The 27,730-nt window shown below is 52.8% G+C and overlaps 7 protein-coding genes across 7 annotated transcripts; 1 reads left to right on the forward strand and 6 right to left on the reverse strand.

The window, feature by feature from the left end:
* Window positions 1-2,774: 2,774 nt before the first annotated feature.
* On the reverse strand, window positions 2,775-3,491 carry A1O1_07344 (uncharacterized protein; the record flags this gene model as incomplete). The annotated part of the gene is made up of 1 exon (XM_007728214.1): window positions 2,775-3,491. One exon carries the CDS (start codon window positions 3,489-3,491, stop codon window positions 2,775-2,777), a length of 717 nt encoding a protein of 238 aa, XP_007726404.1.
* A 5,220-nt stretch (window positions 3,492-8,711) lies between these two features.
* On the reverse strand, window positions 8,712-10,140 carry A1O1_07345 (formate dehydrogenase; the record flags this gene model as incomplete). The annotated part of the gene is made up of 4 exons (XM_007728215.1): window positions 8,712-9,064; window positions 9,124-9,668; window positions 9,734-9,909; window positions 9,961-10,140. The coding sequence occupies 4 exons, from the start codon at window positions 10,138-10,140 to the stop codon at window positions 8,712-8,714; spliced, it is 1,254 nt and encodes a 417-aa protein (XP_007726405.1).
* A 3,302-nt stretch (window positions 10,141-13,442) lies between these two features.
* On the forward strand, window positions 13,443-14,783 carry A1O1_07346 (uncharacterized protein; the record flags this gene model as incomplete). Its single annotated transcript, XM_007728216.1, has 2 exons — window positions 13,443-14,502; window positions 14,590-14,783. The coding sequence occupies 2 exons, from the start codon at window positions 13,443-13,445 to the stop codon at window positions 14,781-14,783; spliced, it is 1,254 nt and encodes a 417-aa protein (XP_007726406.1).
* A 552-nt stretch (window positions 14,784-15,335) lies between these two features.
* Window positions 15,336-17,048, reverse strand: A1O1_07347 (uncharacterized protein; the record flags this gene model as incomplete). The annotated part of the gene is made up of 1 exon (XM_007728217.1): window positions 15,336-17,048. One exon carries the CDS (start codon window positions 17,046-17,048, stop codon window positions 15,336-15,338), a length of 1,713 nt encoding a protein of 570 aa, XP_007726407.1.
* A 731-nt stretch (window positions 17,049-17,779) lies between these two features.
* Window positions 17,780-19,306, reverse strand: A1O1_07348 (uncharacterized protein; the record flags this gene model as incomplete). Its single annotated transcript, XM_007728218.1, has 2 exons — window positions 17,780-19,214; window positions 19,275-19,306. 2 exons carry the CDS (start codon window positions 19,304-19,306, stop codon window positions 17,780-17,782), a joined length of 1,467 nt encoding a protein of 488 aa, XP_007726408.1.
* Window positions 19,307-20,946: 1,640 nt separating this feature from the next.
* On the reverse strand, window positions 20,947-23,469 carry A1O1_07349 (uncharacterized protein; the record flags this gene model as incomplete). Its single annotated transcript, XM_007728219.1, has 2 exons — window positions 20,947-23,121; window positions 23,188-23,469. 2 exons carry the CDS (start codon window positions 23,467-23,469, stop codon window positions 20,947-20,949), a joined length of 2,457 nt encoding a protein of 818 aa, XP_007726409.1.
* A 1,699-nt stretch (window positions 23,470-25,168) lies between these two features.
* A1O1_07350 (uncharacterized protein) lies at window positions 25,169-26,879 on the reverse strand (the record flags this gene model as incomplete). The annotated part of the gene is made up of 4 exons (XM_007728220.1): window positions 25,169-25,753; window positions 25,819-25,951; window positions 26,020-26,300; window positions 26,397-26,879. 4 exons carry the CDS (start codon window positions 26,877-26,879, stop codon window positions 25,169-25,171), a joined length of 1,482 nt encoding a protein of 493 aa, XP_007726410.1.
* Window positions 26,880-27,730: the final 851 nt, after the last annotated feature.

The following is a 27,730-nucleotide window of genomic DNA, read 5'->3' on the forward strand; positions in this document are numbered from 1 at the left end:
GTTGAGGTATTGATAGTTGAGGTATTGATAGTTGAGGTATTGATAGTTGAGGTATTGATAGTTGAGGTATTGATAGTTGAGGTATTGATAGTTGAATTGTGATATGAGGTGAGTTGAAGTTTGTGATTTGTGATTTGCTCATGAGAGGACTTGTTTCCAGTAAGACAGCGAGCGACAGCAAGAGAGAGTGTGTTTTGGTGTGACAGCAATAAACAGCGGTGATTTAGGTGGTGATAGATTGAAGAAGAGAGTATCCGGATCCAGAAGCAGCAAGTTGACGACAGCGAGTGACAGCAAGGTGTAACAGCGGAAGTGAGTGACCACAGTTGATCAGTTGGCTCAGAATGGAGGTTCCCAGGCTCCAAGCGAGTGTGATGAAGAGTTCAGAAGTTTGAACAGAGAGTTGTAAGCCGTAGATGGTAGATCGTAGACTTTGAAGAGTCGGCGTCGTGGTGGTTCCCAAGCACCGACGAGCGAAGTTTGAGTATGAAGATGACAGATGGCATCGTGATGTTTCCCAGGCATCAGCAAGCGTCACAAGATTGAGATTGTGAAGTGTTCGTTCAGCATCGATGGTGTTTCCCAAGCACCAACCAGCGAAGAATGAGCGTTTGAATGTTTGAAGATCATGGATCGTCCATAGTGAATGGCATCGAGATGGTTCCCAAGCATCAACGAGCGTCACAAGTTTGAAGTGTGTGAAAGTGTGAAGAGCGTGTTCAGCATCGAGGTGCTTCCCAAGCACCATCGAGCGAAGAGACCGTTTGTATATCTGAATGTTGAAGATGATAGTTGGCATCATGATGGTTCCCAAGCATCAATGAGCGTCTCAAGTTTGAAGAGTGAGTGTGTTCGGTGGTGGTTCCCAAGCACCAAAGATTGTCAAGTCTGAAGAGTGACTGTGCAGTGTGCATTTGCGTTGGCATCTGCGAGATCTGAAAGATTGATGGCACCAAGTGTGGTAGAGTTGAATGAGTTGGCAGCGCGATGTTTCCCAAGCATCAGCGTGCGTAATCAGTTTGAAGAGTCTGATGAGTGTGTTGAGCATCAATGGTGGTTCCCAAGCACCAAAGAGCATCGAAGAAGAGAGTGTCAAAGCAATTGCATGATGACGGATGCAAGAGATAGCATCGATGTGTGTGTCACAGTGTTGGTGTGTGAAGTGTTTGAATGGTTTGAATTCTTGTGAGCGTCGATGGTGTGTCCCAAGCACCAAAGAGCATCGAGTTGTGAGAAGTAAAGAGTTCGTTCTCGGTTGTGAGAGTTGAAGAGATGGTCTCTGGCTGCGTCAACGGTCCCAATCGTCAACGAGCGTGTGGTGTTTGATTGTGTGCATTGTTTGAGCATCGATGGTGTGTCCCAAGCACCAAAGAGCATTCAAAGAGCCGATGAGCTCTGGCAGAGTAGATGCAATGTGATTGTTGTCATCAGTGCGCTTCGAATGAGTTTGGATCCATTTGATGAGATCGCTTGTGTGTTGCTGGCAGCATGCTTTGTGCATTGTGCTTTGGCCTTGATGGCGGCGCGCCAGGCTTGTTGTGGTTTGTTTGAACTTCTGAAGAGTGCCGAGTCTGGATGCTGTTTGGAGCAGAGCCAGGTCGAGAGCAGTGATCATGTTGTGGTTGGATGATCAAGTCGTTGTCGGAGTGCAGTAGAGATGCTTGCTTGAGCGCCGACAAGGTGTAATGATAGACCATAAGAATAGGTCGGTAATGATACCCAGTAATGATAGGTAGTTAAACTTCAAGGTGTGTCTTTGCAGGTGTTTGGCATGCTGCAGACTTGAGTGATCGTGGTGATCGATCGAGTGGTTGTCACAGAGTTGCTGGTGCCGGTGCTTCATTGCAGCAAGGCCAGGCGAAGAGCAATGATCATAAGTTTGGATGATCAGGCGGTTGTCACAGTGCCGGAAGAAGGTCCATAAGGATACCTAGGTAGTAATGATGATGATATCGGTGATCATAGGTCTATGGAGAGACCGGTCATGATGAGGTGTCTTGACAATGGTTGCTTTCCCAGGGCAAACCACATCAAACTGGCCATAGGCGTCATGGTGGTGTCGACAGTGGCATGGTGCAATTGACTTGATGCTGGTGTCGACCACGTTGGCAGTGCCCATGAGCGTGGGTGGTAACGATGGTGATGAGGATGGTGATAATGATGCCGGTAACAATGGTGGTAAGAATGGTGATAATGATGATGGTAATGATGATGGTAATGATGATGGCGTCCACCCTCCCTCCCACCGCCATGAAAGCAAAAACTCCTCCTGGGCTTCAAGGGCTTCTCGGGCATCCAAAACTCCAAAGGCAAGAAAAGAGCAAACCAATCCCACAACCTTTTTTTCGTTTGATTTTTCTTTTTCTTGGTGTTTTTGGTGTTTTTTTGTTTCGGGGGAAAACAAAACCATGCCTATGCCCATGCCCGGGCATCCTGCCCATACCTGAACTCCAGGCCTAAGCGCCAACAGAAATCCAGGTAGAAAATCCCTCCATGTGTGCTGGCAACATCTTGACAACCTCGCCAATCCAAGTCGACTGAAGTTCATAGTCGGGAAAGGCCGAGGGGGAGAATGTCATATCGTTGCAAGTCAGCACGTGCCGGCGACGTCTTGCTGCTCGATCGTGTCTGGTGGGCAAATCTCGCCTGATCCAAATCGACTGAAGTTCGTAGTCGGGATCAGGCCGAGGGTTCCCACAATCAAACCGTCGTAGTCAGTGTATCGTCGCTGGTCAGCACGAAGGGCCGCCGACACCATCCAGGGGTTCCCACAATCAGGGTGTGACGGGCCCTGGTAGGCAAATCCTGATGCACTCAGTCGGCGGAGCGTCCCACGGGGGAATCCCGAGCCGCTCAGCTCGCAGATAGCCGGGAACAGCACGCTCGGCCGCAGGGGGGATCGGAGTCAGGCATTTGAATGCCGGCTCTGGCAGTTCGGGGTCCCACATGACCGTGCCCCGGCGCAGGTTCGCCTTCCTCTCATCGGTCCCTTGGGGCGACCGGACGATTTTCGGGTCTGCGTGACCCTCAAAGCGGCACCCCTGCGGAAATGGGTGCGGGGCCTCGTCGTATGGGCTTCGGTGCCTGCCCTGGAAAAAACGACGGGTCTTTGGTCCTTTGACCAGCCTGTACGCCCAAGCCAAAAAGCGTTCGCGGGCAGCCTCCAGAGACATGGTGGACATAGTGCAACCCATTTTGACTGAGTTGTGGCTGGTGGGAGTCGGGAAAGTAGAAAATGTGGTGGTGTTGGTGGAGGTGGTGCTGGTGGTGATGGCAGTGTTGCTGCTGCCGGGGAGGTCGCTGTTGTTGTTGTTGTTGTTGTTGTTGTTGTTGTTGTTGTTGGTGCTGCTGTTGCTGTTGTGGTTGCTGCTGCTGTTGTTGTTGGTGTAGCTGTAGCTGTAGCTGTAGCTGAGGAAGACTTCGTTAGCATTTGGACTTCTCGAAGATGACAATGCAGTGAAAAATGAAACAATGGAAAGAGATGATGGCATGAATGAAAAAGAGGGAAGGGCCATAGGCATAAGTAAGAAGAAAATGGGACGGGCATAAGCGAGAAGGAAATGGGCATGAGGAAAAAGGAAATGGGATGGGCATGAGTGAGAGGAAAATGGGATGGGCACAAATAAGAAGGAAACGGGATAGGCATAAGTGAGAGGGAAATGGGATGGGCATAAATGAGAAGGAAATAGGATAGGTATGAATGAGAAGGAAATGGGATGGGCATAAATAAGAAGGAAATGGGACGGGCACGAATGAGAAGGAAATGGGATGGGCACGAATGAGAAGGGGATGGGTGGGCATGAATGAGAAGGAAATGGGATGGGCATGAGTGAGAAGGGGATGTGTGAGATGGGAAAGGGGGATGTGCTGACAAGAGGGAAAGCAGCGCATAGGAGGAGCACTCACATCAAGTGTTGGTCACAAGTCTGGAGAAAAGAGAAAGGAATCCTCAGAGAGACGAGGAGAAGGCCGTATATATAGACGAAAGCTGCCTCCGGGTTGATCTGGGAGCTCGACCAAGATCAGGCCAAGGGAAGCTCTGCGAACGACGACGACGACGACGACGACGACGACAGATTGAAAACTTTGATCCGAATATCATCGGGTTCCGGGGCCATTATTGAAGCCTCAACGGGATAGACTTGGGTGAAGGTCCACCAGTTCCATATCGATATAGTATGGACAGGATGGATCCGCATGAGGCTGAGCAGACTGGGGAAGCTAGATGAAAAGTTAGATGGGAAGGTGAAGGTATGGGTGTACCAAAGACGAGCATGATAGATCGCCGTTGATAGGATGTCAAAGGGAGTCCACATTCGTGCGAGGTTCGATCCCCACGGGGTGAGAGGCCCACAGCCTCATTGCACAAGTATTGTCGAAGGCGCTGATCGGTCTCAGATACGTGCAAGACCAGACATGCATTCGTGACAAGCGAGGAATTCTCCGTGGCAGTCTGTGGCATAAGCGGATCGTATGTATAGGCACCGTGGCGGCCTCAAATCGAAGACGAGCGGTAGGCGGTAGTAGGCTTTCCGTAAAAGTTGACGGAACAAGGTTTGGTGCACAGCCTTCCTCCCTCCCTCCCTCCCTCCCTCCCTGCATCCCTCTTTCTCTCCACAGTCGGATTGAATAAGTTCGAGGCTTTGGGGAGGGGAGCCATGTGGAATTGGCCGATCATGGGCGGCGATCCCGCTCGGATAGACTTTTCCGCTCGATGTCGATCATTTCTCCGCAGTTTCCCCAGCCGCGCTCCGCTCGATATGAGAGCTTTCGAGACAGCTTGCACTGCGATTCCGCGACGGCTCTGTTCAGTGCATCTATCCCAAGCTCATCACTCGTCTCGGAGAATCCCCTATGTTGAGTGAGTGCAAAATCCAAAATCCGAGGCAGCGTGTGCTCCACCGCCAGCGGCAAACCTTAATTCCCAGCCTTGTCCCCATTATCAAAAACTCTCGACATGAGAAATCTTCACGCACTGCACAGCCTCAACGGGGCACCATATTCTCTGGAACACCTCTCATGCAAGGCGAGGACAGTAATGGGTTTGAAATTCTCACCACACCTACCTCCCGCGCTAAGTAATCGTTACCACAAACCTTCGACACTGCCTCAATGGAGCTGCACTCTCGCTGGCGCACCTCTCAGGCGAGGTGATATCTCCTTTAGCCTTGGAATGCTTCCATCTTTCAGCCCACTGCACAGAAATTTGTTAAACCCTCCTAAGTAGATCGTTTCGCAGGCAGCAGGCAATCTCGAACTGAACCGATGCGGGTGTCGGATGGAGGCATAATCGGCTGGTACATGCTGGGCAGAGATAATTGTCAACCATAACCAAACTCCTGCTAACTTACTGTCAAGGCTACCATCATCGTCCACGCCTCCTCAACTGCAAAGTCAATCCGCCACCCTCCAACGATTGGAAAATCATGATGAGCTCTCAGATCAGAGGCAAGGGCAGGAGGAAATTTACAATTGGTCGACTTGAAGCAATTTTGCCATTGGCTACGTGGGATTGATCGAGATCAGAGCAGTGAGTCTGGCGCAGATCGAGCCCCAACCTGAGGAAGGAAGCACGTCGGAGCACGTGATGTGGAAGGTGGTCATACAGGGCCATATAGGCAGTAGCGACAGCGAGCACATAGGGCGAAGAAGGAGGAACGAAGGGATAGACAGCTCGACATATGTCGAATACGGTACACAAGTAACAGATTCCTGTAGACATGTCGTCGGAATTGAATTGTCGCCCTGTCGCCAGCAAGGCTAGGGAGGCCACCCAATCAGCCTTATCAGCCCAATGGCGTAGTACTAGTAACTGACGTAGAACTAGTTACTAGTACTAAGTACTACAACTTGTGTTAGTAATCTGAATCACGTGGCGGCAAGGCTATCGACTTCGGCAGAAATTCGCCCGAAGCGACGGCGGCAGTGACGGCGAGATTCTTTCATTCTGCTGTACAGTAGGGCTTCTAGTGACAACGTCTACCTAGACTGTTTCACAGATCCTTCCATTGTCTGCTACTTCTCTACAGAGCGCTCTTCTCTCTCCATCCTTCTTCCCTCTGTCTCTAGCTGTCAGTCCGCAGCTCTTCGACACTCTCGGACTCTAGGACTCAAGCGTTGGTCTAGCATGGTTGCAGCGTCAAGGTATCCTGGTGTTCAGTACCTAAGAGGACGTTTGCCGGTAACAGTATGCACCGCAAGTCTCCAGACACCTACCAGGCATACAGTTGGACCGTCTGGTCATCGAGATGAGAGGCACATGGTCCCAAACAAGCCTTGTCTACGATGAGTGCGAGACCTAGCATTTATGGACCATAGCTAGGACTACCCGAGGCGTACAATAAGCGGTGGAAAACCCTCATCAAGACACTTAAGACTTTGGACCGCAGAGATATGTTATCCTGGCTGCATCTCTACACCGGCAGCTGAGAGGATCCCCGGCTGCCGGCGAGATCAGGATGAAGACGAAAGGCATTGTGCCGTTAGCAAGTAAGTTGACTCTCGCGTCTTTGCAGTGACTCTCGTGCGGATCGGCAGGTGATCCAAATTCGACCGCCTCTCAAGCTGTTCGCACGAAGACATCGCACGATCTATCTCTTCACAATATCATACATCTACTCCTCAACCCGAGGGGCACTGCAAGGACATTGCGATGAAGACAGAAGCCAGAAGACAGGAGAAGGCTATGGTGTATACTGGACTGCGTGGACTACTGGTGGTATGATCCATGGCGCGGGACAGGGCATCCTCAGCAGACACACACTTCGACTCGAATCAATTAATCCAGGAACGGCGCCGGCCGTGAACACGGGAAAGCCGTTTTTCTCCCGGACTAAATCATTCCAAGACAGGAGCATACACGGCAGCAAGTTGGCTCGGAGAAGCCAGACATGCAAAGGCACAGTGCCTCGAACAGGATATATTAGTAGATGCCCGCTGCATACGATACGTCCTTCCCTAGAGTCGAGGACGACATGCTCAGTTGATCCCTCCTTCGACTGCTCTGCTCCTTGCTCCCATCTTCGAACTTCCAGTCGCTCCCAACCAAAGGGATCCCACACTCAGCGTCCAGCGACCGCTCTGCCGACCAGCGAAGGAACTCCGAGTCTCTGTGGCATCTAGATGGCAGCGACCGTCACCATGACCATGACCATGACCAGTGCCGTTATGAGATGCAGCGGTAACACGACTCCGCTCGATCGCAAAGCATGTATCACGATCAAGACTGGTAACTCTCTCAGAAAGGATACTGCTAAATGTCCGGTCCTTCACAATCTTCTGGATAATATTCGGGATCTAGATCAACCCTCCCTCCATCTATACTCTACGACACAACAGCCTCACAAGCACAAACGAACCATGTGTCGACTGTCCCGTGTTAACCTCCCTGGCCACCATCCTCCGCAAGTATTCCTTTCCGTTCCTTTTCTCTCAGTGTTCTCATGCCAGATTTGCGATCGGGTGCCGACTAGGGATCTTTGAGCATCAACACTCTCACCCCGTCGCCGCCTTTTGTTTCATCCTCCATAACAATCCGCAAAATACAAGGCCGCAGTCAGTATCCGAATACATCCGCCCGAAAACCCCCCGAGCGGTATTGAGAATCATCAACAATATTATTACATGTCTCAATGTCACAGCATCGGGACATCTACCGCAACAACGAACTTGAATGTCATCTCCGAGGTCGCCGTTGCCGAAGGAAAGACACGCAAGCCGGGTGAATGTTGTTGGCAAGGTGGGTGATTTGGAGCCGTAATAGAAACGAAAGAGAATTGTGATCACAAAGAGCGAGCGGTGGAAAGTCGAACGGATGTTGCGGCAATTCCACAATTTAATTGATTGATTAATCAACACAATAAATTCCACGATATTAATTTTCCAGAACAAGGTACGTATTATGAACGGCCCGGCATGATATAGGTCCACCTATTAGTAGGGATCACGATACAACTTCTAGCGCTGAAGAGTTGGGGACTCAGCCCCTTATAGAGTACACACTGACAGTACAGCTTCTGCCGATGTGAAAAGCCGCTCTTACTTCATTGGGGCGGGGAGTTCTGTCCGCATAATCGATTTCCCGAGATATAAGATTGCAGTGAGAATTATACAGTGCAAGTGTACCGAGTCTCGACTGGCATGTCACCTACCTTATATAGAACAGAGGGCAGGTTAGTAGCTCTATAGCAATATGGGTTGCGCAATGGCTGAGCACCGAGTATTCTTCTTGAACAGCATGCATCGGTTTATTCGCTCTCATGGAACGCTGCAATAGACAAAGAGATCACGTGACGTGAACGAATGCCGCACATATATTCGTTGCGGTTTTCATTTGAGATCTGGACGGGAATCGGAGCGAGATATGAAGCTTGCCAGAACTACATGCCACTGTTAGATAAGTTCTGAAAAGACTCGGCAAGCCGACAGCCCGAAAATAGACACAAGATATTTGACATTTCTCATTCTGGACATCTGAAGAATTTTGTACCCAGAGGAAGGTCTCCCTCCCTCCCTCATGATATCAGGCTTGTGAGCCAACATCCCATGGGTCCCCCCCTAGGGTGAAACGAGCACAGTCATCTGCCATCACATGATTCACTCATATGTTCGTTCCTGATCCATCAGTTGGGCCTATGTTTTTCAAAAAGATTGCCTTCATCCGAATCTCTGCTTTCCAAAACATCCCCCTTTTATCCAGGCATGATTTGCATCTATTTCTTCTTGTTGTCATGTTGGCCATATGCCTTGGTGGCATACTCGCCCTTGTAGCAGATCAGATCCTGAGGTCGGTAGTCTTCACGACCAGAGAAGTAGCTCTCAAGAATAGCCTTGGTGCCAGCAGCGTAGCGCTCTTGAGCGTCGATCGAAGTGCCCGACATGTGGGGGACCATGGCGTTTCCGCCTCCCCAAGGGTTCTTTGCGTAGCGGAGTGGGTGCTCCTTTGGTGCGGGTTGAGGGAACCACACATCACCACCGTAACCGTTGAGTTGGCCGGTCTTAAGAGCCTCGGCGACATCCTCCTTGACGACGATGGCACCACGGGCGGTGTTGACGAGCCAAGCGCCTTGGGTCAACATTGTCAGTCTACATCCACTTGGTAGGAAAGGAAGTTCATGGACGTACCCTTCTTCATCTTGGAGATCAAATCCTTGTTGAACAGTCCGCGAGTCTTCTCGTGGAGAGGGCAGTTGATGGTGACAACATCACACTGAGCCACCATCTCCTCAAGGCTGTCCACACGTCTGCAGCCGATTTCCTTCTCCACCTCGGGCTTGAGGGGTTGGTAATCGTAGTATAGCAGCTCCTTGCAGTCGAATGGCTTGAGACGGCGCAGCACACGCTCACCGATACGACCGACAGCCACGGTGCCCACAACCTTGCCTTCCAGGTCGAACTCGTTCTTGGCTACGGCAGCCACGTTCCAGTCACCCGCTTCGATTTGTTCGTGGGCAGGGACGAAGTTGCGGACCAGGGTGAGGATAGTCATGACGACATGTTCAGCAACGGACACGACGTTGCTGCCAGTCACTTCGGCGACGGTGATACCACCGTTGGTCTTGTTGGCGGCGTCTAAATCGACGTGGTCCGAACCGATACCGGCGGTGACGGCGATCTTCAGCTTCTTGGCCTTCGCCAGACGCTCGGCGGTGAGGTAACCTGGGTGGAAGCTGCATTGATGACATCAGAATGTGGTCAAGCAAGATACTGTTTTGTGCTTTTGGCGGGATCTTACGGAGTGGTAATGATGACTTCGGCATCCACCAGTTCCTGATCGAACTTGGAGTTTTCACCGTCCTTGTCCGAGGTGGTGACCAGGGTGTGTCCCTGGTCCTCAAGCCATTTTCGAATACCTAGCTCGTTCTCCGTGGTACCGAGGAGGCGGGGTTGCTCTCTGGCATGTTCAAAGCCCTGACTGGGGTGTTAGAGATAGGCAATATGACAGGTGAGAGGAACCCTTACATCGTAGAGGACGAGAAGTACTTTGCCCTGGCGAGAAGCAGTTGCTGTCAGTGTCCGTTTGGTAGTGGATGAAAATATGGAGGGTGTTGCTGCGCGGCCGGCAAAGTGCGGGGAAGCACTGAGGAGGGAGGAGGTAGGGCGCGTCAAGCAACGCGCAGCAGCACGGGAAGCAAATACCATTTTGAAGGAGGTTTAATAGGTTGGAGGTGAAAGAGGTTGAAGGATAGAGCGAGGAACCGAGAGGACGCAGGCTGGTTTTATTGATGGGATGTTTCTGCCGGCAGAGCTTTGAGCCTGAAGGGTACTCGGTCTGGCTATGGTATAACATCATTATTGTTAGCATAGCAACAATTGAGGACGTCAGAGGATGAGCTGGGGCCAGCCGGCATTGGGTGGATGGACCAGCACAGGCTCTTGAGTCTCAATTGAGCCAAAGAGCCGTGGGCCGGGATTGCATGGATGTGGCGGGATTGCAGCGTCGCAGTACAGTGGAAGATGAGGAGGGCTAGGGAGGTCTCCCAGGGCAGAGAGGAGATGAGAGAGGAGAGGAGAGGAGACCGGTGCAGAGGGAGAAGAGGGGCTAGGGCTAACGAAGCCACTTGTGACGACGCAGTGGGAGTGAGAGTGTCACTATGAGGTATCTAGGTACCTAAGGTACTGAGACGATCCCTAGAAGAGGTGAAGTCACAGGCGGGATGGGTGAAAACATTAGGTGGTAGGGATAGGGGAAGATAGGCGGCGATAAGAGATGGGAATTCGATAAGGATAGTAGGGAAACAATTGAGCGCAGCTGCGCCCTGGGAGGAAAAGATGCGCCTAATAGAAAGAGACTGTGCAGTTGCCTGACTTGGAGAGGTGACGTACCTTTGGATCTGAGACACCAGCGTATTCACAGCTGACCACGATATACAATGGATTGAGAAACACCCTTTGATGCTGAAGACCAAGATCTAAGAATATTGGTCTTTCTAGGACGAATGCCAACTCTTTATAACCTTCCTCAAACTCGACCTTTCCGACAAGCCAACCTGATCTTACCGCATCCGTCCCGCAAACACGAACTACGCTCACTTCCCCCTCCTCTTTGCGGAGCAGCTCTGTTCATCTGCCAGCTGGCCTTCGCTGCTCATCCTTTCTCTCCTGCCCCACTCCTTATTTGCTTTGCAGCTTGGTCCAATGCCTCTTCGCGAGAGCTCTGCTCCTCATGCGCCGTGTCTTCTAATGGCGCTTGAGAGCAGAGCAGGGATAACTGCTCTATAACCACGAAGCTATGGAGGTCCAAGCCTGGGTTGGAGGACTTCTACAGCCTCTTTCTGACCGAGGCCCCGGTCCGACAAGTATTCCTGCCCAACCCTTCACAAGAATGTCGGAACAAATCCTCAAACGATTTCAAGCCTTCCAAAACCGCCATGGGTCTTGTGACACTCGGAACCGGTATCCTACCACGACTGCATCTGCCGGCGGAGACGGTGCAGTTCGCCCAGCGAAATCGGTACCCCACGAGCTTGCTCTGTAAACAGATTGACTATTCCGGTAGAAAAGACCGTGAAGTCGGCAACAGCCCAACATGTGGGGGGAGCCACCAATGGGGCATATACAGAAGAGAGTAACAACGCAGCGGTCTCTTCGTGGATCTGCCTGGTGGCATTCTCATGGTCCTGGAGGTCGTGCCTAAATGTTTAACCGAGTCGTGGCCCGCCCCATAGTAGCGGTCCGGCGACCGCGCGATGAACACAAGCAGGATGAAATTTCCAATCCGAGATACCCTGGATGAGTCCGAGTCCGAATCCGAGCCGAGCGAGGTTGAAAGCTCAAGATTGAGGCAAAGGGATACGCCGAATTGCCGTGTACAGGAGCTTGGCTGAGGCCTCCGCCTTGCTCGGAGGCTTACAACACGCGTATCAGCAGACTGGGCATAGCCAGGAAGCGTGGCATATAGGTGGAGTGACAGTCCATGAGAAACAATGGAACCAGAAGATCATGACACAGAGCTAATGGGAGTAATGTCGGAAATTCCCTTCGTTCAATTTACGTATGAGAATAATGATATCCAGTCCGCTCCTATACAAGTCTCCGCCGTCACGTGACGTCGCCAGGTCTTGTGTCTACTTGTAGACCATATGCCATGACATCTTCCGCCTTGTTCCTCTCCTAGCTTTAGTGCTCCTTCCGCTGCCGGCATCTCCGCATTCTCAAGCCCTGCCAGTAACCACAATCCACTCGCCGACCACCCCGGCCAGTTTGGTACCGACCTCGGCGAGGCTTTTACCTCGCCATGACGAGGCGCTGTCAATATGATTCCGTACCCTCCATGTGTAGGTAGTAGAGAAAGGTATAGCCAGCGAATATCCTTCATTGTCTTTTGGCCCCTAGCGGGTAGTAATTGTCGGGCCCGTCAAGTTCACTGAAACATATCAGCTTCGTCGTTCAAGCCGTCGGGACGCAGCGCATGTAAGTTCGGTCCTGCAAATATCGAGAGCCAGGCTTGATTTCGGGTTTGGCTTCTGACATGCCGGTACGTACTGCGACGATCATAAGGTAGATAGTATGGGACAGAGACTCCGGATCTTCTTCCGCTCCGCCCGATCAATCCTGCCTCGAATGCCCATCCGCCGGGGTGCCCTCTGATCTCCAGGCCAATAACGCCATCGCGTTGTAATCCTTCAGGCTCTACCATCACTGTCTCCACACGCATCCAGGTCCATGCCATACATATCCCATGGGCTCGGGTCAGTCAATCGAGCAGGCCACTAAGCATGACCGATTCACCACAAGCGCCTTTCACTCTTCGAGAAGTGCAGGGCTGCTTCCACGAGGCTTCAAGCCGCATTCGATCCGGATAATCATGGATCAGTAGTACGGCATTGTGAGCCGAAAACACAACTGTTCTCTTTTCCACATCGGCGCATTGGCCTGCCTACCTTAGCGCCGCAGGCTGTTGCATATCCGCGCATGTTCTAGCCTATTGTCCTCACATTTCGTAATATCGTCTTGTCCTCTACCGTCAATACTCCGCATGCGTTCGAATGTGTTATGGCCGGGTACGCACAAGCTCCTCACTCGCCTGTGCTTGCCAAGGTACATAACAATTCCCGAAGAGGATGCAACAGATCTTTCTCCACGATTGCGGACCTCGTGGAGCTTGCGCGGTCACAGGCAAATGCAGGTGTGAGACATGGACAGGAGAGAGTTGGCATCATCAGGTAAAACGTAACATGGTAGCTTCCACAACAACAAAATTGTACTGTATCTGGTGAAGACGAAGACAGAAGATGCGGATGCGGAGAGATGAAGCCTGCGAGGCGGAAACGGTGATACCTTTCTCCGTGCGCCGAACAATAGCCGGGCTGACAACAGTGCAAGACGCAATTGTGCATGCATTTTGCCAGCAGAGAAATACCGGACTGCAGTAAACGAAAGCAGAACTACAGCGGTACAGCCACCGCGATCGAGCTCGAGCTTCCGAATCGCACCGTACAAGGATGGCGACGCCACGTCTACCATTCCTATACCCGAATCTCTTTCGAGCGGTGCGCGCATGCGAGCCCACCACGTACCGGTCGATTCGGGCGCCTCCCACAGCTCCACGTCCAAGGTGTCGCAAAGCCAGCCTTCACAGCTCCGCACGAAGGCAACAAGACGCAATCCCGCAGCGATACGGGCAGGCCGCCTCCTCACACCTCCCACCTCCTGAAAACCCAGCGGAGCCCACGGCGGCCCCCAAACAGGAAGAACGACAAGAAACAGCCAGCAAAGGTCAAGCAGACTCGTCCCGGTCTCCAAGCGAGCCCCTCGAAAAGGGAACCGAAACCCCCAAGGAGGAATCAGTAGGTCAAGATGAGCCTCAACAGTCGAACACTACGTCAGACTATATCGACGAGGCGTCCCTTTCGTCAAGGAACCACAACATCAAACCCGACGAGCAGGGCCCGCTGGAGAACAAGGAACTCGACATTGTGCTCTCGATCCCGTCCCCGTCTGATATGAAGAAAGAATCGTCTCGACATCCGCACCTCGAGCCGCCTCCGTATGAACACCATTTCGACACATACGGGCTCGTCCAGCAGCTGGCCGACCACCACGCATATACCTTGGACCAAGCCATCACATTGATGAAGGCGATCCGGCTCATGCTGTCCATCAATCTGGACATGGCCAAGGAGAGCCTGGTGTCCAAATCCGACATTGAGAACGAGTCGTACCTGTTCCGCGCGGCTTGTTCGGAACTCAAGACCACCTTGCAGACCACGCGGCATTCGGAGACTCTGAAGCAGCGCAGCCACCGTGCGCAGCTGCAGCATGAATACGACATCTTGAACCAGAAAGTCACCCAGGATCTGATGACGCTGCGGGAAGAACTCAAGGGCCTTTTCAACGACCGCAAGTTGAGGCTGCAGGAGGACAAACGCGCCATCGACGGCAAGATCTCCGAATTGAACTATGAAATCACCGTTCTCCTGAACAGCGAGGCCAAGAGCGAGGTCGAAGGCTTGCGATGGGTCTTGACTCGTCGTGCCGCCATGGCCATTGGGTTCTGTGCATGTATGTTTGAAAACCCCCCAGAACTTCTCTCATTCTGTTCCCCCTTTCCGGCCCATCTCAACATTCAATACTAACCGGGGGTCGTAGTCATGATTATATCCGCCCTGAACTATTCGTCCATCAAGATGCGCGAGAAGGAGGAAGCGGAGAAGAAGCGCAGAGCCGCAGCCAAGGCAATGGAGGAGCGCGTCGAGGCCCGGTATACCACGCCCAGTCGTGCGCAGAGCACGCAGACGGACGAGGCGAGGCTGCCGGCCAATTATGAGGAGAGTCTGGGCTGATGAGTTCGTCGACTTCGACTGACTTAGGTATGACGGATGCTGAACGACTAGCACGGAATGAAAATCGCGTTGTAAGAGACGAAAGAAAAGCGTTTTGAAGGCTGGGAAGGATTATACATTGGTATATGAGTCAATTGGGTTTGGACGAGGTGACACTATACCGACGATACCCATGTTGGACGTATTGAATATCCTTGCGGGACCTGCGAGCTACCTAGGTATGCAATAACAAACGTTGAAGCAGCCTTGCGCATTCGGAAAACGCTCTCTCAACGAAATAGATGCGTAGAGTGTTGATCTGGTCCATCGTCTCATTGCTTGTCCCACTGTGGCACACTGGCTGACTAGCTCACTGGCACTCTGGCACTCTGGCACTCTGGCATAGTACAAGGCGCAATGCGGCAATGCGGTTCCTCGAATGCTCTTCTCTCTCACACAGGCCAGCGCCTGATATTCGAGCGTAGGAGAGGATCCAGGAAATTCAGAGCCCTGGTCGAAGAAATAGTTCGAGGCCTGCCTGCCTGCTTGCCTGCTTGCCTGCCGTCTGCTAAATCAGAGATCAAGCCAATCGACCTGGCTCTGGTCGCGGCTGTGAGCATCAGTCTCCAACACGCCATGTCCATTCACGGGATTTCGAGGCCGCATGTGATCCGACGCTCCGATTTTCTCGCCTGGATCGATTGGACCGGGTCCGTTTTCAATGCCGTCCGCACCACCACCACCACCACCACCACCACTGGCTTTGCGGGCTTCAGTGCGACGACGCAGACGTTCTCGAGCTGCCGCCAGACGGTCCGGAGGCAGACGAACGCTTCCTGCTCCCACCGACAGTCCGGCCGCTGATAAAGTGCCAGTGACAATACTCGTACCTGGTCGCGTTCTAGCCCAGTGGTCCTTCGCACCGTGATCAGTATCAGTTGCCGTACCGGTCGCAGGATTTGTAGACATAGACATAGATGTAGCTGTAGCTGCAACCAAAGCATCCCCTTTCGAGTGAGAAATTTGCCGGTCGAGATCGTGGTCATGGTCATGGTCGCGGGTGCGTGATATTGATAGATGGTTCGAAGACTGCTGCGCCGTCAAAGGAGCCGTCCGATGGTTCGCCGACGCAGCAGAGACATGCGATCCAGGTTTGTGTTTCGCAGATGTCGAGCATGGATGATATCCCGTCGCATCGGCGTGAGTGTTGAGTTTACCGCCACCGACAGTCTCGTCAACCGCAGAAGCTAACCCCTTCATCCTTCGATCTGCATCCTTAGCATCTCCCGGAAACGACCGTCGCTGAAGCACCGTCACGCTCCTAGTGTGATGACCCCTGGCCGTGTCTTCCACCCGGTCGACTTCTTCCCGCACGTATCCTCGCCCTAGACCCGCATCCGCATCCGCATCCGCATGCTCAGCTCCACCATGTTTAGAGTTGAGAGGATGAGAACCTCTCTCTTTCGCACCAACGCCTTGTTTCAACTTCTCGTTCTCGATTCGCAGCTGCCGAATCATACCCATCAACTCCTCGTTCTCGGCGTCCTTTTGGCGCGCGTATTCTCGCATCTTCTGTCCATATCGCACCAGTCGCTTCATCTCTTTCTCCGTCTGCAGCATGTACGCTTCGATCGCCTGTGTAGACAACCACCCTTCCGTAGCTGTCGCTGTCATTGTCGTTGTCTTTGTCGCGTTCGCCTTCGTGGAGGTCGGGACTTTCGCGGGCGCCGACTCCGCCGCTGGCTGTTTCTGTGTTGACGACTTTTTCGTAGACACAACACCGACATGGTTCACTGTCTTTGAAGACTCCACGCCGCCATGTTTCGCATGTCCACTGACTGACCTCCCAGCCACTCCAACGTCCGTAGGCTGGTTCTTCGTTTTGTTTCCAAGATCCATCGCTTCGGGACTGACACTTTTGAACTTGACATTGAGATCCTTTAGGAGTTTGGCCCGCGGAGTCGCCAGGCCAGGTGTGCGGAGAATCCCCTTGGTCGGTGAAACAAGTGTGCCTGCGCCATCCCATTTGCGTTTATGCGAGGGCGTCAACAGCACCTGGTCATCGAGGGCTGGATTCGGGTTCGGGTTCGGGGCCATCTTCATCTTCAATGGCGATTTTGCGTACCCCGGTTCAATGTTCTCCTTGTTGTTATTGTTGTCGTCATTGTGGTCATTACGGTCGGGCGAGGAATCGGGCGACGCGAAGAAGATGCTTTTGATCGCGCGGTATGCGAACACTGGTGCTGGGGTGACGGGCGCATCGAGGACGGTTTCGTCGCGGGGCATTCTGGCATGCCGCGTTCGAGAGTCGTCGGTCTATTACTGCATTCGACTATGGCATCAACACAATGCAGGATACCTTCCTTAATAGTAAGTAGCAACAGTAAGTTCGGCGTGTTTAGGCGGCTTTATCCAAGATGATCATGATCATGATATATGTGCGGATTCATTCGCATGTGTTTGGCGTCGAGCGAGCGTGTCGATTGTTTCGATATTGCCTCTTTGGGTCTAGCGTCATCAACCTCCTGGTCACCGCAGCCTCGTTCATGTTCGAGCAGAGTGAACATTCAATCACTCAATCACTCAATCACCAGGGTGGGAGTCAATACCAAACAGCAGACGGTACCCCTTGGTCTCTACGATATGGTCTGGTGACGGGGATACTTTATACCAGCCTAATTTTCATATTTGCTGCCCTATCATGCTAATCTCAAGCCCACGAATCCTACCAGACCGGTCATTTTCAACGATAATGACAACGACAACGACAACGACGATGCATGATGCATGATTGCCTCTGAGGACATCCACATATCCAATACCATCGTGTAACTTGCACTCTGGTGAATGCAATCCCACGTCTTGACCTCTCCACCGAATACCAACCCCGTACAGCCCAGACCTTCAAGCCTGCCCCCTTTTAGGATCCTAATCCCCCATCATTGTCCATCCTCAGGGCGATTCCTTTTCGCTCTTCCGCTGCACTTGTCTGCCCCATTGCCTGCATCTCGCATCCATCAATTTCTCTGACTGACACTATTTCTCTTCTTCTTGTTCTTCTTCTTGCTTCCGCCCAGAGGAGCCTTGACTTCCACCGTGGTCTGCGGCGCCGTGAATTCTACAGCCATTTTCCCTTCTCCAGACAGCACACTCGCCGCATCTGTGGCTGGATGTCCATCGGCCTCGTCGAGGACCGAATCCGACACCACCGTGGGTGCAGACTCGTCGGCGCCGCCGGGACCATAGACGGGCCCAGAGCCATGAGCAGAGACATCCTCAACGGGGGGTGATTCGTCGATAATGAGAGCTTCTTCAGGCATGGTCTCTGGCACTGGCTCAGGTGCAACTTCAGGTTCAACTTCGGGTTCAACTTCGGGTTCAACTTCGGGTTCAACTTCGGGTTCAACTTCGGGTTCAACTTCGGGTTCAACTTCAGGTTCAACCACAGGTGCAACTTCAGGTTCAGGTCCAACGACGGGATATTCAACAACAGCAGAAGGGTAATATGCGTTGTTGGGTTTGATTGTCTCTGGTACGGTGACCTCTTCCGGGGTTTTGTCCTCGGACACGGACTCCTCAATTGGCTGTTCCGGTTGAGCCTCGTCGTCGACGAAAACAGGTGCAAAATCCGGAGTTCTGGCGCCTCCATTCACCCGAGGAGTCTGTGTTTCCCCACTGACTTCTGGTGGTGCCGCCATATCAGCATGCTCTTCAGACTTGAATCCGTTCAAGACAGGCGGTGGTGGTGATGACTCCTCCTCCTCTTCCTCCCAACTCGGATAACAATCTTCCCTCGCATAGGGACAGCCATCGGCAAGGAAGCCATTTTGACTGGTGACACCTTGATGGTCGTGAAAGCGACACACCCCGGACAGATAGTTCTGGCGTTTCCACTCGGACAGCGTGGCTTCGATGTAATCCACGCCGAGCTGGGAATGTTTGACCATGATCTGGCGCCACTCATCTCGGATGGCGCCCTTGTCTTCCACGCTGGACCGGTACCGTCCCAGAGCGGCACGCACGACTTCGCGCAGAGGACTGCCTGCGGGCGCGGCCTCGTAGATGCCATCGACAATGGGAGCCTGGAGCAGCCATTCGCCATTTGCGAGATTGGTCCGGATTATGTCTGTGACCTGGTTGTTCAAGGCCGGGATCTGATATTTCCAGGCGAAGATCCCCAACCGGACCACCTGGTCGAACGAGGAGGCCTGGTCGATCTGCGGCTGCGGCGAGAATGTCCAGATGAAGAAATCCTCCATCGTCGGGACTTGCGTGTCCGGCAGGTCGAGTTGAGGCATGTGTGACGCCGGCTTTCGTTCTTTCACGCGGCCGACCAGCATCTCCCGAAACTGCAGGGACCGCTGACGAAGGAACTCGTTCGGGACGAGGAATCGTCCCTGCGGTCCATCTTGGCCGCCCACGTACAGCTCGATCTGCTCGCTCTGACACCATCTGCGCGACAGTTAGCGTCGGTAAAGTTCATCCACGGAGAGAGATTTATGTTATACTGACTTGATGTAGAGGCTACGGTGCTGCGACTCCATCATTGACCCTACAACCACGACCACAGCTGGGGGTCAGGACCACACAGCTTGGACTCTGAGAGAGAAAAAGGAAAATGAAAAGGAAAAGGAGAGGCGGGAGAGTGGGAAGAAATCGACTTGATGTTTGGCCATCACAAATACCATCTCTTCCACCCACTGGTGAATCCGTAGAGCCGCACCGTATGCCTGTATCAACCACGCGACTCGTGAAAGAACATCCAGGCTCCCATGAATGCTGCTCAGATGCGTGTCGTCTTCTCAATGGTCAACTCAGTGAGGCAGGCTGGACTCGCTTCGCCCAAGGAGGGGGTTCGTATTTGAGGCCTATCCTATGAGGCATCCTTGTCTGCTGTAGCTGCAATGCGTCGACCACAGCCAGTGTGGCCATTGACTGCCTCAGTAACAGTCTACAGATTGTTTTCTGTACCCAAGGGTGTCCCGTGCGTCTGAGGAGCGGTTACCATAGTTCCATGTGGCTTCTGAGAGCAGCCAAGCTGTTACACAAGAAGATTTGGCCAACGTTGAAGCTGTGGAGAAAAAAAAGGGCTCTTGATTTCCTTGTCCTGGTATTCTCCCAGCAGTGACCTTCTTGTAGGACCGGTGTAGCACCCATCTTCTTCAATTGGTTCTTTCGCAGCGTCAAGGACCGAGGGAGCATGAAGTGTCTGCACATATGGACAAGACTCAGGATCGTGAAGAGGAGTTGTTGGCCATAGTGGTGTTGAAGCACATGCTCGCATGGCTCTTTCATCGAATGGCTGCCCAACGCAAGGCGCCATTCGCGGTGCCCAAATACACCTCATTCGCGTACACGCCGAGACTCATCGAAGGATGGACGTCTGATCGAGGCAGCGACACGGACTAGTCGCATTTTCATTTGTCCAGTCTGCAACCCGGCGCAAAGGGTCTAGAGTATGGACTGGGGAGCCTCCTGGTCGATGCTATCATTTGTCACAGAGCGAACTCTCGGAACCAACGCACCAGAGTGACAGCGAGCCCAATCTCTATCTTTCAACAGAGGTGCCGAGGAGACAGGACGCAAGAATGAGATGGAGGAAACAGTACAAGGAAACATCAGCCAAGTCTCGGTTTCGAAGAGGCAGACTGGCTCAGTAGATCTGGTCTGTCTAGGCACGATCTCTGACACCGACGGGGTACGCGATCAATTGGTCAGTGTCAATCACGGACATTGGGACGGGGGTTCATCTCATGGCTTGCAAGTGCGAACGTCCCTGACAACGGGCACTCGCAGCACCGGGGGCTCGCGTTCGGAGAAGACCCCTTTACGGGCATATACAGATGGCTTTCGAGATGGCATGACTGGTATCAATGGTTCTAATAGAGGTCAAGCTTGTGCTACAATACTATACGAATGATTGCACGTCATCGCGTACATGAAGAGACCAGAGTCCAACACCGTGCTTCCATACCCGACAGTCCCTGGCAGTTCCTCTTCATACCGCCGGCTCTCATCGAATCTTGAACTCATCATCTCATGCGGTAGTCCCCTCTGCCGACCACCGCTCATGATATTGAGAAGGAAAAGAGAGACAAGATGACATCGACACAAACCATTCACTTGCTGACATTGCTTTCTGTCCCGGTAAAGACCGTTGCATGCAACGTCCAAACTCGCAAGCTTACGTTCGCATCGACATGGGAACCAGGCCCGCCATCTGCATACCATTTTCCAGAACATGGCGAACGCACTGATAGACAGCGAGCTTGAGAATATCCTGATCGGAAAGTTCGGGCTCTGTGTCTGGGGCTCGTTGTTTGCCCTTGTCCCAACTTCCTGTAGATGGCCCCTGTTCTCCTTCGTTTCCTTGCTCCTGACCGTGCCCTATGGTGTATTCGGTGGCGCTATCCAGTTGGAGCTCGTCTAGTTGCTTCGTCAGATCAGCCTGGTCTGAGTCGTTGTTCAATTGTGATCCTGCTTCATGCTCGTCCTCTTCCAATTCATCGTTGGACTTCCCTTCTTTGGTCTCTTCATCTCGGAGAGACTCATCCTGCTCCACCCCTTGTCCCTGGTGCTCATCCTGGGCCATCTTGGCTAACTCGTCCCCTCGAGCTGCATCTTCGCCGTCGTCGCCATCTACTATCTCTTTGTTTTCATCTTCCACAGGGACTTCTTGTCCCTGTACGTCCGGATTGGCATCCGGGGGTGGCACACCCCCGGCCTCGTCAACAGTTTCAGTTGATCCGTCTTCTGCTGGAGACTCTTGCTCGACGGCCTCTTTCGCCGGCTTATTGCCTGATGAGCCAGCTGGCCCGTCAATCTGTTCCCCGTCGAGTTCTTCCTCTCCCTCTTCCTGCGTCGCCTCCAGGGTCCACACAAGAGCCAAGAGATCGACAAGACGAAACAAATAGGTGAGGATGGCTGAAGACTCCAGCAACCGGAATGAGGACTTGACGACACCGGGAAATTGCACCAACAACCGGATCACATCGACAAACGGCCCATAGGCCTCTTCTTCAAACATTGAGTAGTTTGCCGTCGGAAGTCTGTCTCGATCTACACTGGACCCCTTCAGCTTGACTTTGACTCGATCCAGCCAGTATTGCAAAGTCAACCCCGTGTATCCGTCGTAAGTGGCCATCTTGGCCAGGTCGAAGACGAAGGTGCTAGTACGCTTGATAGACAACTCTTCCGCCATGAGCGTCGTCGTGCCCAAGCCATCCGCGAGTTCGGTGGTATGTTCGCTTGGTTGTTGGGAGAAGTCGCCCGGATGCGCGTGGAGAAACTCTAGGACGGCGCTCTGACACTGGTTCAGGATGTCACCCAGCAAAGTCCCACCGGCGCCTGGTTGGGATGATAACCCCTGAGATTTGCCGAAGCTGACATGCTGAAGTCGACCAGCGAGATCTGTGTGGCCCATCAACTCCAACGCTTTGAAGACTTGTTGGAAATGCGTATCCTGTTTGGCCGAGACAACGTATATCATCTTGTCGAAGGAGTATTTCCTGCTCCTTTCCAGCACGGCGGCGATGTCTCTCAGAAGATAGCTTGTCGTGCCATTCTGGTGTCGTGCCACAGGCGTCCCAAGGCCTTTGTATCCATGGCCTTTGAAGTTGATGATCCAAGCCTCCTCCCCTTCCTCTTCTACCCCGTTCTCCTTGAGAGCCGACTCAACCTCGACCGTTGTCTCATGGGTGACTTGCGACTCGCCGGAGTACTCGTCGAAATCAATGTGAAGACGGGCGTAGAGCTCAGCATACTTTACAACACAGACCTCTCTGAACCGTCGCCACAGAGACAGTGCATCGGGATCGCCTTCTTCCATTTTCTTGAAGAATGCATCTCTCTCCTCGGCAATAGGAGTTTCCCGCTTCTCCGCCTTATCATGCTCAGGAGTTTTCTGCTCGGCCTTGAAGAGTGCTCCAATTTCAGTGTAGATGTCCAGTAAGTGTCTGAGAGGGTCGGCAGCAAAGAGTTCTTCTGAGCCGAATCTGAACCACCCGGTCGCCAACAGCCCGATATTCTTGCCCCAATCGCCGAGAAAGCTCATCCTGCATACATCCCACCCCATGCCTTCATAGATTGAGGCAACGTAAGCCCCAATGATGGTACTCCGTAAGTGATTGCCATCAAATTCTTGACCGAGGTTCGGTGATGAGAATTCAACCACGACCTTCCGCCGCCCACCGTCCGGAGAGCCAGGGCTATGCAGCCCGACACCCGCATCTTCCCCATAGAGATTTCCACGGTCGATGATATAAGGCAGAACAATAGCAGCCAGGGTGCGGCTGTCAAAGAAGAAGCGCAGATTGTATGCATCGCTAAACGGGGCTGCATAAAGCGGCGTGTCGGGGAACTGACGTGCAACAACATCCGTTAGACTGGGAGCTCACCCTTGAGATCAGGCCACGAGGTCACTCACGTTGTACTGAAGTTCTTCGGCAAGCACTCGAGGATCGACGTCCGGGAGTCGTAGCCGCGGCACGACCACCACAAGGTCTCCCACATCGTTCGCCCATTGAATGGACTCGTAGGCGACGGAGGGTTCACATCCCGTGAGTTGAGTGACCGTCTCCGCGAGATATGATATGTATATGTCGACTGGGCTGTTCTTTGTATCAGCCAATGGAAAGGGCGGGATTGGACCTTGCACGCCCACCCCTTTGAGCAGTGCCTGAAGGCCGTCGGATGAGAGTGTCGACATCTCGCTCGTGTTGGGTTGCGCCCGAAAGAGGCGTGCATAGAAATAGTGACAGGACCAGGAGGAGGGAACGTTCCGTCTGTTATTGTTATTGCCAGCCGTCAACATCATGGTCACACGTCCACAACAAGTCCGTCAATCAAGGCCATGATACAAGGCCACGAATCAAGGCCACGAATCAAGGCCACGAATCAAGGCCACGAATCAACTGGGATCCTACCCCGGCGGGGTCGGGCATCGACTGTCGCTCCAAGGAATCGCCCAATGCCCAGATGACAGCGCATTACTGGTACATCAGAGAAAGAGGCCGACATTCTGCACTTGCCGACCTTGCAAGGGTTTCACTGAGAATACCGCATCCTCAGATCCAAGAACGCTGCTGTCAACCAGAGCTCACGGTCTGGAGCCGGGACACGCAATCCCGAATTGGCATAGTCACAGATGCTGACCGGACCAGACCAGAGATGTTCCTCCTTGGTTCAGTTAGCGCCTTGTGAGAAGAATCTACCAGCATGGATAGGCCTCAAAATTTGGGTTTCCGAACCGATAAAATCGTGCGGTGTGTATCGTCAACGCCGTAGGTCTGTCCTACACTGACATGTCCATTTTTGAGCAAGGAGACATCAGACAACAACGCTGATCTCAAGAACAAAGTGTCAGCGGCCCTTTATCTCACAACCTCAGGAGTAAGTCGGCTGCTCACAGTCTTGTAAAAATTTGTCACGTCGGCATGGAGCATCCGACGAGGCAGAACCCCCTAGCCCGCAAGCAGAGTTGACGAGATAGAAAGGGTGCGGATCCCAGGTTTACACAGACTCTTGGGCTTCATATCCTGCTTGCGTGTCTGGTGCGCTCCGACGGACAAGCAGCGCTTTTAAAGCCACTGCTCTCAGCCCTCTATCTGCGTAACCGAATGCCGCAAGGGCGATGGCTTGTTCTTCCTGGATGTCAAGGATGCAGCATGCTAGGCCAAAGAGCACGGCAAAAAGACATATGAAAGACAGCGAGCTCTGTGGGATGAACGGAGGAAGGACCTTCTCATTCATGGAAAAGTAGGCGGCTGTTAACCCGAACGGAATGGTATATTTCTGCAATGGAGCTGAGACAACAACCCTTGCGACGGACTTCGGGGACTGGTGCTTACGATCATGCCTTTTGCCAATCCATTGCTGTCCTTTGCAAGTTTCCTTTGAAAGTCGTTCGCGTTTCTGGACTCGAGTCCAAGATGCGTGTCAAGCTGCATCCACGGAGGAATAGGTCAGCCATGTTCATTGACAGAGGAGATCGACACATTTGAAGGACGCAGATGTCGCACTGAAGACTCACATCCTTGGCGAAGACCTCACATGATCGTTCCATAGACCTGAAATCGTTCTTGAGCAAGTCAAGCTTACCCGCCAGCCGTTTGATGTCACGTAGATTTTCCACTGCGCGGGATCGTTCGTCTAGGTTGTGGAAAATGCCGGAGTGATGCGACATGAAAATCTCGTAGGCGTAAACGGTTTTGGCAATGTCATCTGACAGTTGCATTGACAAATCTCTGGTTTGCCGAACCCAACGAAAGGATCTTTGGGTATCTCTGTCGCAGTGGCCAGCTTCTGGGGCAAAGTGTCGCCCTCCCACTTGGAATAATTTAGAGCGATATCTCTGCCGCGGGAGTCAGTGAGGTACAGCCAGTGATCGAGATGAAGGTCGAGTTCCTTCATGACTTGTACCGAGCATGCTGTATGCCTGACATGTATCGTTTTATCGCAGATGCACATTCTTCAACAGATCTGCTGTCACAGGGTGATGGGGAAGCACTTACTCGTTTATAGACTTTGATGCTCTGCTTTTGTTTCCCTTTGACCTGTAACCAGTGGGTGTAGATCTGTTTGGTGCGAGCCCAGAGGACAGCTAACAGATACTCTTCTGGTTTCTGGGGAGTGTAATTTGCATCGAATTCGCCATTGGTTAGGGGGTCCATGGGGGCGCCTTCTGGGCCTAGACTGTCCTCATAGTAGTCTCGCACAGTCTGCCTGGTATCAGGAGACTCGAAGTATTTGTCCTCGAAGCAATATGCGCTCCATATCTGTCGATTCGAGCCAACCACAACACAAGAGACGTGCCCTTCGTAAATGTATTCGCGCTCCGGTCCATCGCCCCAGTTGAGGAAAGTGACATCTGTGTAATGTCTCAGAGGCTCTCCATCCTGTCCACGGCGCAGATCCTCGCGGGGTTTGAGAGACCGACTCCATACAGGAAACGGGAGATGCAATTCGAAGCGAAACACCCATGGACCTTGGGCCTAGATTGGAGATGTATCAGCATGTATGTCAATTGTAGGCGTCAAAGAAACTCAGGCTTACATACCGGTAGCGTCACTCCAACAAACGTCTCCGACGCCAGGTGGCTATAGAGAGCATCGCGAAGAGCGGGGGCGAGGGGTATCGAGACAGAACCGATGAGAGCGGAGGCGGTCCAACGATCCAGGCCTTGGACGTATCTGTGACCATGTTAGAGAGGGCCTCAATCCAGGGCCGCAGAGGGGCAGTCGGCTCATATGGTACGCACATCAACTGACGGTCAGCATCTGACTCTGACTCGACCTCGACCTCGTCATCTCCAGGTTCGTGAGCTACTGGTGCTGGGACGTGAGGGTCGCCTGAGGAGCAACTTGAACTGCGCTCTATGTCCGTGCTTGCCATAGACGACACTAAGGCCGCTCGAGCCTTGGCCTCAACCGCGGCCGCCGCCGCCCGTCCCCGGGGGTTAGTATCACTAGCCCTATCGGGGCCGAAACCAGAGTTGGCGCCCCTGGTATGGAGGGCCGGGCCGCCATGGCTAATAAAGCGCTGCAAATAATGTCAACTTCGGTCACTGGCTCAATGATCATGTCTTCGTTTGCAATTTCCACCACCATTCCAACAGAGGCATCAGCGCGAACTTACTCTCTTTCTCAGCTGTCTGTATAGACCATGTGCTGTCAAGGGCCCTTTGTTAGGCCTTGAGCGCCGAGTGCCGCCCCTGAAGCTACTCTCTTCGATCCAGGCCACCTCGGGGAGCTCTTCCTGTCTGGTCCACTTCTCTCCACGCAATGCTTCCATATGTGCACCATGTAAGAAGTTGAGGATCTCATCGGTCTTGGGCATACAAATATCCACCTCATCTGTGTCCTGGAGAAGGTCCACAGTAGCACCCTCATCCTCATTCAGCTCGATGGCCCGTCTTTGCTGCCAGCGCCTTCTGAGCTCCACTCTGGACTCGATCCACGGCGTCTCATTGCCATCATCATCCACATAGTCGCCGGATCCGCCCTTTTCCATACAACTCGGGTCCCATTGCGGTGGCCTCTTCGTTGCGCAGCAAGGTTGGCGAAGAAACCAGGAGTTCCTGTCATCCTCCTCGCCGTCCTCCTCTCCTGAAAACTCCATAGTCTCGGAGGACGGACTGTGACGATTCGAAACCAACAGCTCGCAGCACACAATGCTGTGGCGACAGGGTCTCAAGGGCAATAGCACTGGAAGAGGACAACGCAGTACAACCTGCAGGGGACGCCAGATAACTAGTGGATTCGGTGAATTTAGATGGCTGTGATGTATCTACCTGAATGGGTCTGTAGAAACAGGCTCCAAGTTTTGGCGGAAACCAGGACTCTGATGCTCGGACATTCGCGGCACTCTGTAGGAATAATTTATATACAGTGAGGCCCATCGTTCGAGGCTCGCAGGCTCTTGTATGGGATTCCGGCAGGTCGGGCGCCTGGCGCAAACGAGGAAGTCTCCCATGGCTCTATTTCAGCTTCTCCGTCTTGCATGTCTGACACCGTGTGTGTGCGCATTTGGGGCATTTCTGGGTTTTGATTGGAGCGTGCGAATGTGCGCAGCGACACTGTCGTAGCATCAGCCTGGATAGAGGGCAACGAGTCCACGGAGACACTCAACGCATTGCCATACAAATACGGCAGGTTTCTTCCTAGTCGGCTGAGGAGGCTGCTCGACGTTTGCAAGTCAGTCACGCGCACGAAATTGCAGCCCAATGGACGAAACGCGAAGCTGCCTTGACCAAAACAGTATTCGCACTCGAACGACGACTGACCATTGGATGTCTTTGTCAAGTACCAGCCCAAACCGTTGGGCACGCTGATTTTCGGAGAACACGCGATAGAAGCTAGATGAACTGCAAGGCAAACGCGGGTGCCTTTGCTGGAGGCCACGAATCGGATGAACCTTTGGACGCGATTAGCTTTGCGTCGAAAAGCATGCAATACTAGTAGCCGCACCGT

The sequence above is a fragment of the Capronia coronata genome (genome assembly GCF_000585585.1).
Source record: "Capronia coronata CBS 617.96 chromosome Unknown acBCG-supercont1.6, whole genome shotgun sequence".
Lineage (NCBI taxonomy): Eukaryota > Fungi > Ascomycota > Eurotiomycetes > Chaetothyriales > Herpotrichiellaceae > Capronia > Capronia coronata.